Source organism: Perca flavescens, chromosome 1 (assembly GCF_004354835.1).
Source record: "Perca flavescens isolate YP-PL-M2 chromosome 1, PFLA_1.0, whole genome shotgun sequence".
Lineage (NCBI taxonomy): Eukaryota > Metazoa > Chordata > Actinopteri > Perciformes > Percidae > Perca > Perca flavescens.
The window spans coordinates 24,163,670-24,174,075 of NC_041331.1; the positions used below are offsets into that span (position 1 = coordinate 24,163,670).

The 10,406-nt window shown below is 37.1% G+C and overlaps 1 protein-coding gene across 1 annotated transcript; it reads left to right on the top strand.

Annotated features, from left to right (window-relative positions):
• The first annotated feature begins 5,276 nt into the window (after window positions 1–5,276).
• Window positions 5,277–10,005, top strand: gcshb (glycine cleavage system protein H (aminomethyl carrier), b). The gene is made up of 5 exons (XM_028579599.1): window positions 5,277–5,564; window positions 6,739–6,818; window positions 8,623–8,686; window positions 8,909–9,040; window positions 9,178–10,005. The coding sequence occupies exons 1-5, from the start codon at window positions 5,414–5,416 to the stop codon at window positions 9,273–9,275; spliced, it is 525 nt and encodes a 174-aa protein (XP_028435400.1). The 5' UTR covers window positions 5,277–5,413; the 3' UTR covers window positions 9,276–10,005.
• Window positions 10,006–10,406: the final 401 nt, after the last annotated feature.

A 10,406-nucleotide genomic window follows, 5' to 3' on the forward strand; every position in this document is an offset into this window, starting at 1 on the left:
TACACCTATCGCCATTTCTAGCCACTGGGGGACCATAGGCAGGCTGGGGGAACGCATAGTAATGTTAAGAAAACATCACAAAAAAAACATTTTACTTACCTACCTATTTTTGGAGATTCCCTTTGCTACAGGTGTTTTTCAAAATCCTGTTTTTCAAATGTAATAAAACAGCTGAGCCTACCCTGCAAACTGCCACACCTAAATTATCTGCCATGCACACTAAAAATGAAACTTAAAAAACATGTGCAGTGCTGTCACAATTACTTACCATCAGTGAGGGGAGCCTCCTTATGAGAGGAGTCTCCTTGTCAGGTGGCATTCCTCTCTTTCCTCTCAGCCTTGTTCTCACATTGCAAAAAAATACCATTGTCAGGAAGATTGGCAGACTTGAATCCTAACTTCAACCATGTATAATCTAAACAATTTGCAGAGATGGGAAGTAATAATAAATAAAGAAGAATTCAAAATAAAGAAGAATTCAAAATAAAGAAGAATTCAGTCTAATTGGAGAAGAATTCAGTCTAACTGGATGGGAATATACGTTGCACTTGACGCACCACTACAAGACGACTTGACAGATTCGGCAGCATTCATTCGCGGCAAATCATTGTGGCTTGAAGATTAACTAGCTGTCAGTTAATTTCTTATTCGCTGCTGCCATCTAGTGGTTGTTATTTGTAACTCAAAGTATGGGGAACTTCTTAAATAGTGTCTGTTTAGTAATTCATATTTTATCTTTTATTTTCTTTCCAGAAGCCATATTTGAGCATGCACACATAAATGTAGATTCCTTTAAATGTTAAAGGGAAGATTAAAAAGGAGAAAGTGGATCTGTGGATTCTCAAAGAATCACAATTAAATTCATATCTTGCTTCTAGGTCAGATTATTATTATTAATCATACATACTGTTTTAGGCCTATTGGCAGGCATTTAAAATGTAGGCATTGGCATATCAAGAGCCTTTTTTCCATGTCCACTGAAGTTTCTCACCCTGCACTCTAGTAACATTTGTGTGAATGTGAAGCAAGATCAAATTAAAAATATTATTATTTAACGGGGCTACTAGGAAAAATCATGCCAAAATTGAATTTAAAAAAGGAAACTGAAAAAGCAAAGTTGAAATGTAAAATGATAATTTGAAAATGTAAAGTGCAATGTAACAAGTCAAATAAAAAAATGCAAAGCTTAAATACAAATGTTTAAATAAGAAAAGAGAAATATCAAATATGAAACTCAAAATGTGAAATGGAAAAGCTTAAATGGAAATACTTAAATTAAAATCTAAAATAGAAAAAATTAATAATTTGATTTTGGCCTTTGCACTTTATAATTTTCTCTTTTGAATTTTACATTTGGCAATTGTCCTATGGCATCTTGAGATTATCCTTTTCCATTTGGATGGAAAGCAGGGGTAGTTGACTGCTGGGCATTACCAAGGGGTTAAATCTCTTTTCACAACGCATACCTCCTATGGCGGCATTTTGATGCTAACAAGCCATCATCCGCCGTTAGCATTCCATTGACTGCCATTCATTTTGACGTCACTTTGACAGTGAATAACCTTACATCTGAAGCGTTTAAAGACTTTATTTGTCCATTGATTATTTCTAAAAAAACATGAAAATGTGTAAAAGGCTCCATTACCTTGTATCTCACGTTATGGCTCCGTAGCAGACGTTTTTGTAAAAATAGGCTAACGATTGTGTCATAACCACGCGACTTACTGTCACATAGTAGAGGAATTACCGTATAGTACAGGAGAAGCTCGCAGGTTTCGACTTACATTAGCTGTTTAAGTGTAATTACTAATGTTAACTAGCATTTTAGTTAGCAATAATTAGCCTGTGCCCATGTTATCTCCTTACATATACCTACGCTCTCTGTCTCTGCAAGATTTGGAATGTTGACTTTGATAAACAGCTGATTCTGTAACCACTGGATCAATGGACAACACTAGACTCAGGACTCTCCCTCTCTCTGACACATTGCCACTTTATTAGGGCCCGAGCACCGACAGCTGCGAAGGCCCTATTGAAACTGAAGGAATTATTATTCTTTTTTTCCCGCGCAATGAATCGCCTTTTTGGGGACCTTATCATAGCCTACTCAAAAACTCACCAAATTTTGCACACGCATCAGGCCTAGTGAAAAATTTTATATTTTACGGGTTTTGGGAATAGGCGCACAAAAATGGTTCGATGGTTGAGCCCCTGCAGTAGGCCTACGTTTAACGTAGACTAATGAAACTTGATACACATATGTAGCATGTCAAGACATACAAAAAGCTCATTCGAGCCATAACCTAAACCCAACAGGAAGTCCGCCCTTTTGAATTGAAAGTTCAAAATTAGTGTGATTTTGGCCATTTCCACATGTCGTACTTTAACGAACTCCTCCTGGAGATTTCATCCGATCAACTTCAAATTTTGTCTGTACCATCTTAAGACATTAAAGATGAAAAGTTATTAAAAGAAAAACTTTTCGTCATAGGGTGTGACCCGTTTAAGGTAGAGTATTATGTGAGCTATCATTGAACTCAGCAGAGACTTCATTTTTTATTGGTAAACGTTTACCCCGACCCCTATGCTTTGACCACACCCCCTTTCACATCTAATAAACTGTATGATGTAGAGTCTGGTGTGAGGTATCATTGAACTCAGCAGGGAGTTCCCTTTTCATTGGTGACGATTTGCGGTGTCTGAGTGCAGCGCAAATGCACGGTCACAAGGAGCGGCGTCCACCAGTAACCCCAATGCGCAGAAGAGCGAGGGCCCGTCCAACACTGCTTGCAGCTTGTACATTTTTTTATTTTATATGATATAATTTTTGTACCTTTTTTATTTTGCTTGTTATATATTTCTATTTCCTACTGTACATATCTGTAATTGCTGCTGTGACACCTGTATTTATCCTATAGGGGAGCAATAAGGTCCAATTTTATCATATTTGGCCGGCAACTGTAATATTGTTATAATTCAGTTATGATTATGTAGTTAAACATTTGTTCTGTGGAAGAATCTGAATTACAGTAGTTGAGACTGCAAAAAGTATTTGTATTTTAATAAAAGTGAAAATAAGCGTAAAAATACTGTTTTTTTTTTCATTATGCTTCAAATTATAACAAAATGTTAAAATAAGTGTTCTTTAATAAACTATTGTTACAATGAAAGGTTCCCATGTCTTGAAATCTGGTCTCCCAGACAATGGTTGTCTTAGCAGTAGCAGTTTCAGACAGTGACTACGTTTACAAGCTGTCAGTGTTCGGGTTATGGTCGGGTTAAGGTCACTATTCGGGTTTCTGAAACATTCGGAATAACCCGTTTACGTGCGTGAGCAGAGAGAGTTACTCTTGTATACATGGAATTTGTAATCAATTGGCAATATCCCGACGCACGGTTAGCGTCTGGACGTACGGACAACATTAAGACGCAATAACTTTTCGGTCACCTTCTTATAAATCTCACTATCTCGGTACTTTCTGCCGTCAACAAAAGACATTATATTCATGGTTTTCACCACACTAATAAAGAAATTGGTTTCCTCCTCGCTCCAAAAGTGTGGTGCTGTGCTGCGTCTCGCCATGTTTACCTCTACTTCTTGTTTACTTCCGGTACTGCGCACAGGTTTTCTGCATTGACATATATATATATAACTATATTATTATAGTATATAATTATTATTATAACTATGTTTTCTGGCGCATACAAGAAGTTCCTCTACTCAAAAGACCAAGATTCCTTGCGAATAGAACAGGCGCAGAACACAAATCAATGTTCCTTTTGATGGGGATATGCCAATACCCGTTTACATGACCAAAATTTCGGGTTAGAAAAGGGGTAACCCAGGTAGCATATTTGGGGTTTTAAAAACCGGAATATGAGCATATTCAGGTTTTTGCCGGTGTTTACATGGCCGTGTGCAACTGGGTTATTGCTAATATTCCGGTTTTGAACGTTAATTGGCAGCATGTAAACATAGTGAATGTGCTTCCCAGCAGTCATCTCCCCCTGCTGTCCCTGAGGTGCCTCTGCGTTTCAGACCCTCCCACCAGCCTTTAGGCCATGCCTCCTCATTTACATATGCTTTTGAAATGCCAAATGCTAAATCTAAATGGAAATGCTAAATCCAAATGGAAAAGGAGAATCTTAAAATGTCAAAGGGCAATTATACGAAATGTAAAATTGAAAAGATAAAATTGAAAAATAAAATTAAAAATTATAAAGTGCAAAGGCTCACATTTAGAAAATGTTTCTCTTTTGTTATTGCGATTTATGTGATTTTCAATGTCATCTTTCAATTTAAGATTTCACTTTGAGCATTAATATTTAAGCTTTGCATTTTAAATTTGACTTTTAACATTGTCACTTTACAGTTTCAAATTATAATTTTACATTTCATCTTTGCTTTTTGCTTTTTCAGTTTCCTTTTTATTTTTTTTAGATTATTTTTTGGGCATTTTAGGCCTTTAATGTGATAGGACAGCTGAAGACATGAAAAGGGAGAGAGAGAGGGGGAATGATGTAGCAAAGGGCTGCAGGTTGGAATCGACCCGCCCGCTGCATCGAGGTAAACCTCTATACATGGGTGCCCGCTCTACCAACTGAGCTATCTGGGCGCCCTTCCTTTTTATTTTTTAAATTGAATTATGGCATGATTATTCCTAGTAGCGTAATCAAATAAAAAATATTTTCATTTTATCTCTTTTCGTTTTCTCTTTCAATTTGAATTATGAATAAATATATCCTCCATATTCGCAAGGCTACTTTTACTTTTATACTTTAAGTCAATTTAAGCCTGTACTTTTTTACTTTTACTTTTAGTAAAGAAGTTATATCAGTACTTCTACTTTTACCAGAGTATTTTTTTTAACACAAGTATCTGTACTTCTACTTAAGTACGGGGAGTTAGTACTTTTACCATCTCTGTCGACCACGCGATATGCTTAGTCCTTACATGATCATGCATTACCCTAGTAGGCCTACTAATATTTTAATGAAAACATACCGGTAGATAAAAATTATTTTTGGTATTTTAAGTCCTTTGTAGGCTACTATAAAGGCAGTAGGCTAAGTAACTATATCTGTAGCCTAATGGAGTATTTGTAGGCCTACAGTTGAGTATAGATACTTTTACTAAAGTAGAAGATCTAAATACTTCTTCCGACACTGCACATTTGTTATGATAAACATTGATTAAGTGAAAAGCAATCTGCATTATTTTAATATATTTTTTAAGACGCCACACGTACGTTTTAAACTCGAGCTGACCTTACCCTCCTCCCACCATCCTTGTTCTCCTGCCTCCCGGCGGGAACCCGCAAACAGTGGGATGGTGCGCGCTCCCGCGGTAAAATGTAAGTGCAAGTGAACGATAAGTCTGAACCGGTCTGAACATTAGACACGCATACTGAAGATGGCGATGAGAGCAGCGCTACGGTGCCTCTCTGCAAACTTTTCTCCCAGACTGCCTCAGCTCTCGTCGGCAGCGCAGATTTCAGCGACTCGGCTGCTGTGGAGGAGCGACTCTCCGCGGATACTCAGCACGACCTCGGCCCTTTCCACAGGTAAAAAACAAACAAACCCCAAAACACATTAACATGGCTTTCCAACAGCTTTCCAAAGAAGCTGTAATGTTATACTAACAGGCGGGCTCGTCACACATTCCTGTCTATCTGTAATGGGCGAAACAACTCACGCAGTTTGTGCTATCTGTGGTGCTAACGTTACTTTCCCACAACGGAGCAGAGGAATGCGACAGGGAGGGCGGCTAAAAGTTTGTTTTTAACTCGGAGGTGGCTGTCAAGTAGCCTACAAAAACTTTGCAACTTAAGTTGTGTTAAAGTATAAAACCAAGCTTTATTTTTGATGTCATTGAAAAGACAGTCAGACCACGAGCTCCAAATTGGGATGTTAATTATTGACTGCAAATGACCTATGTCTCGTGCACCAAGTAGCTTATTTAACAGAAGTCACCCATGATCCTGCTGTTAAATAGTGATGAATTGTACGTGTGCATGTGGTTTTTAAATTTCAACAATTACATTTTTTTCTTCCAGTTGTTGCTTTCATTCATCATGCTTCCTACATGTGAAATGTTAAAGGGTCTCACGCATTTAATAATTAGAAAAAAACATTACTTCAGCTCTTTTATAGCAGGAATATTACGCTCTTAGGACTGACTGCTCTCCCCGGCCATGCATCAGCATCTTGCACAGTTAACAATCTGGTTCAAACCTGTATTTTTCTGCATGGTCTGATGCCAACACTGGGAATTGTTGAGGCATTGTGATTCTTCCCTCAGGGTATTGTAAAGATGACAGCAGTTTTTTTTTTTTCAGATCTGACTCAACCAGATACTGCACCTTTTTCTGTCAACACTGTCAGTCAGCATCTAAAATTGCATCTGCATGATGCTCGTGTTTTTGACAAGATAATTTTTTAGGTTGTCTCAATGCAACCAGTAAACTACAGAGTCTTTATAATTGACAGCACATGGTGTTGCATAAGAAACAGCCTACTCTTCTTAAGCTTTGGTCCATAGTACAGTGAGATGTTCTTTGGACATCCAAATTATGTGCCTTGGTTTGACACTGGTGGGCTTCTCTTGATACAAGTTTGTTTATTTTTTATCATTGCAAGAGCGGTGTGATATTCACGATTCATATATTTTCATGTTGTTGACTCACACAAATTAATTAATCTGTTCAAAGCTAAATAATTCCCTTGTTTTCTCCGCAGCCCTAAAGTTCACAGATAAGCATGAGTGGGTGCGAGTGGAAGGTGAAATTGGCATAGTTGGTATCAGCAATTATGCCCAGGTAGGTTGTTGGATGTTCTTACTAATCATTTGATTTATGACACACTTGGTTCAGAGGTTTACTGATGGCCATCTAAAAATAGTGACAGGCTAATGTCTGTAGTTCAGTACTGTACTTTGTCCTCACCTGCAGCACCTGTACTATAATGTAACAAGCTAATTTTACTGTTTTATGACTATTGTTTGAGACAATTGATTAATGCCAAACTGCAGTGAAGTGCAGAAAATCGCATGGGCAGGCACTTACTTACCTTTAGATGTTCAAAGCTTTGAATGAAGGCAGGTGTCTTTTGTCAATGCAGCTTTTAGAAAATCAATTGCTATACTTGGAGGCGTTGTTTTCCTAGTTGGGAATGTTAACTCTGACCATAACTCTGACCATGTGTTGTACCCACAGCGTCTTGGAAAGGTGAACTGTAAATGAAATAGCCTTGTAAAACAAATGAGCAAGCTGTAAAGGAAACAAAAATCACTATAGTTAACACTGATATGCTTTTATAGGCTTCAGGCTACTAATAGTCTTCATGGGGTGTTAAAGTTATAAACAAATTAATTTAAGAATGACCAAGTCAGTTTTCATGCAGTTCTCTAAAACGCCTTCAAGTTTGTTGAGTCTGAAATGGCTTCAACAACTCCAGAGTCTCAAAATAGTTTCCTTATCCTGTTGAAGTAGTAGTAATAGTAGTGATTAAGCAGTTAGGATGGATTTATAAACACAAATGATCTATCTTCTAACATCAAACTTATCAATTCATAGAATTTAGGCAACATTCTGTACAACTGATCTGGAATCAGTAGCCAGGAACAACTTGACAAGTTTTCAATAGCCAATAGAGTCCAACAAGGCATGAGACCAAAAAAACAGTGGACTCAAGTACCACAGCCCTGCCATTACCTTTAGGACATATTACATCTAACTGGTCAATTTTACCTGCCTTGTAAAGTAGCCCAAAATATATAGCTATTATAGAAACATAGAATATAGTATTATACAGAAATAGTCATTTCTGGTGGTCTAGGACAATGTACTTAGTCTCTGCTAACTTAAACACTCACTTATTATAACACTTATTTTAAGATAACACGCGCACCTGAAATTGTGTCTTTAGCCGTAGGTACAGCAATTCCAGGTTATTGTGTATGAGTTAGGGATGGGAAGATTCACCTATTTGCATCGGTGTTCAGACATAAAAGTGCATGATGCAAGTGCACCAATTAAAAAGAAAAGAAGTGTACAACAGATACCATTTGGGATGGACTCACGGTGCATCGTTTAACACCTTTGCATCTGTAAAATCCCATTTCTTTATATTATTAAACTATGCCTTTTATTATTTAAAAAAGGTGACCAATAATTTCATATTTAGATGGATTTGTCCCCTATGTTTCACTGTCAGTATTGCCATGTAGTATTAGTATTTGTCAACAAACCCAATGAAAAGACTTAAACCAACAATGAATTGATCCTACTTAGTATTATCTGTATATAGATAGTCTGTGTTTTAATTATTGTTTTTTAAAAGAATTAAGTATATATTTGTGACCTGTTTTTAAAGATGTTCTCTTCAGTGGAAACAAATGGGCTTTTGGTTTGAGAACGACAGACAGGCTGGGGAAGTATTGATAGACTGACTGACTAAACTGAAGTTGGCATTGCCCTTTTAATGGGATTTGTTGACAATTAACAAATATAGAAAATAGACAGCCTTAAATGTTTCAAAATACAGAATAACATGTAACACATTCATGGATTACAGCTTGTACTCACTTTTATATATTTCATACAGTTTCTTCTTTTATTTTAGGAAGCATTAGGTGATGTGGTATACTGTGGACTCCCTGAAGTTGGTCAAAGACTTGAACCATTGGGTAAGAGCATGAAATACACTGCGTTTTTTAAGTTATTGAGTCCAGCAGTATCTCTCATTTTGTGTGTGTGTGTGTGTGTGTGTGTGTGTGTGTGTGTGTGTGTGTGTGTGTGTGTGTGTGTGTGTGTGTGTGTGTGTGTGTGTGTGTGTGTGTGTGTGTGTGTGTGTGTGTGTGTGTGTGTGTGTGTGTGTGTGTGTGTGTGTGTGTGTGTGTGTGTGTTAGAGGAGTTTGGTGCCTTGGAAAGCGTAAAGGCTGCCAGTGAGCTATATTCACCACTGGCAGGGGAAGTGACTGAAATCAACACAGAGCTGGCAGACAATCCTGGACTTGTTAATAAAGCCTGCTATGCAGAGGGTAAGTGTGACAGTATTGTTTTTTCTTTTCTACTACATTTCTCCCAGTAGATTTGTTGCCAAGATAAATCATAAGTTGCCAAACCATGGAACAGGTTTTTTTTTTTTTTTTTTTTTAAATGAACTCTTACTTTTCAGGGTGGCTAATCAAGATGACGATTGAAAAGCCTGAAGAACTCGAAGGCCTCATGGATCAAGCTGCATATGATAAATTTATTAAGTCACTTGAAGAATAAATGGATAGGCTCACTGTGCTGTTTTTATAATGTAATTGCAATCAAAGATTAGTAGGCAGGGTTACTAACATCTTGTGACACTTTCTTATCTGTGGTATTTATTTTGATACTGGAATTGTGCTATCAAAATAATAATAAAAAATCCTCAGTAACATCTTCCACTTAAGTTAGAATTTGTATAGCTACTAGCCGACCTTAAGGGCTCTTACTTTCAAGATCTGTCAATATACTTGTTTATCATGTTTTGCTCCATGGGCACCGATGTCATAAAAGACTGAAAAGTGATTGTGAGAGCCGTGTCACATTCATTTAATAAAATTTGGTCCTGACCCCTCTGTGATTTCCCCCGCCTACCAACAGCTTTAAAATTAAATACAAATCACATTCTTGCATTCTTGGCAACTGCAGTAAACATGCAGACGTGTTGTAATGGCATTGGTGTTAAGATGGCACCAATTCTCACAGCAACAAGGACAATATAACTTAACCTCTACTTTGTTGTACTGTAGACCTGTTCATATCATGTTGCTGCAGCTGTACATATGCTGACAGAGTATGCTGCTTCTTGTTGCTTGTTATAGTTTCCACACACCTTGACCTTTGCCCTCGCGTGAAGATAGGCAGAGATTGCAGTTAATCAATGATTAATGAAACAGTGGTTTTAAAATCGTTGAGTGGACAAAAAACTGGACTCTCAGGCTGATAATGGAAAATAAAAGCTGTAATTTGTTTTCCTGGCTAAAACTGACTTACTGAAATATTGCCACATGGTTTATTCTAGAATACATTTTTATCAAATAACTTTATAACCAAATGTTCTTACAATAACTTCCTAAAGAGAAGGTATATTGTGCTGACCAAATAGTGTATAATTCACGTCTTCCAAAAAACAGCATATTTCTCTGTACTGATACCTTTTTACTCAAATAATAAACATGATTTTCTTAAAATGCATTTTAACAGTCATTTCTTGTATAATTATAGTATAATTATCTTCTTAATAGTCCTTGTGTTCAATGAATTCACTGACTCAGGGACATGCTGAGAAACCAGTCCAAACAGCAGTGCACAGAAAAATGTATTCACGTGTTTAGACATGGAATTAGTAAGAAATAAGTAAGTATTCTTATT

Excerpts from the sequence above, each read along its gene's own strand:
- gcshb (XM_028579599.1), top strand. The coding sequence starts at position 5,414 with ATGGCGATGAGAGCAGCGCTACGGTGCCTCTCTGCAAACTTTTCTCCC. Across the intron at positions 5,565-6,738 it reads GACCTCGGCCCTTTCCACAG|CCCTAAAGTTCACAGATAAG; the intron begins GTAAAAAACAAA and ends TTTTCTCCGCAG. Across the intron at positions 6,819-8,622 it reads GTATCAGCAATTATGCCCAG|GAAGCATTAGGTGATGTGGT; the intron begins GTAGGTTGTTGG and ends CTTTTATTTTAG.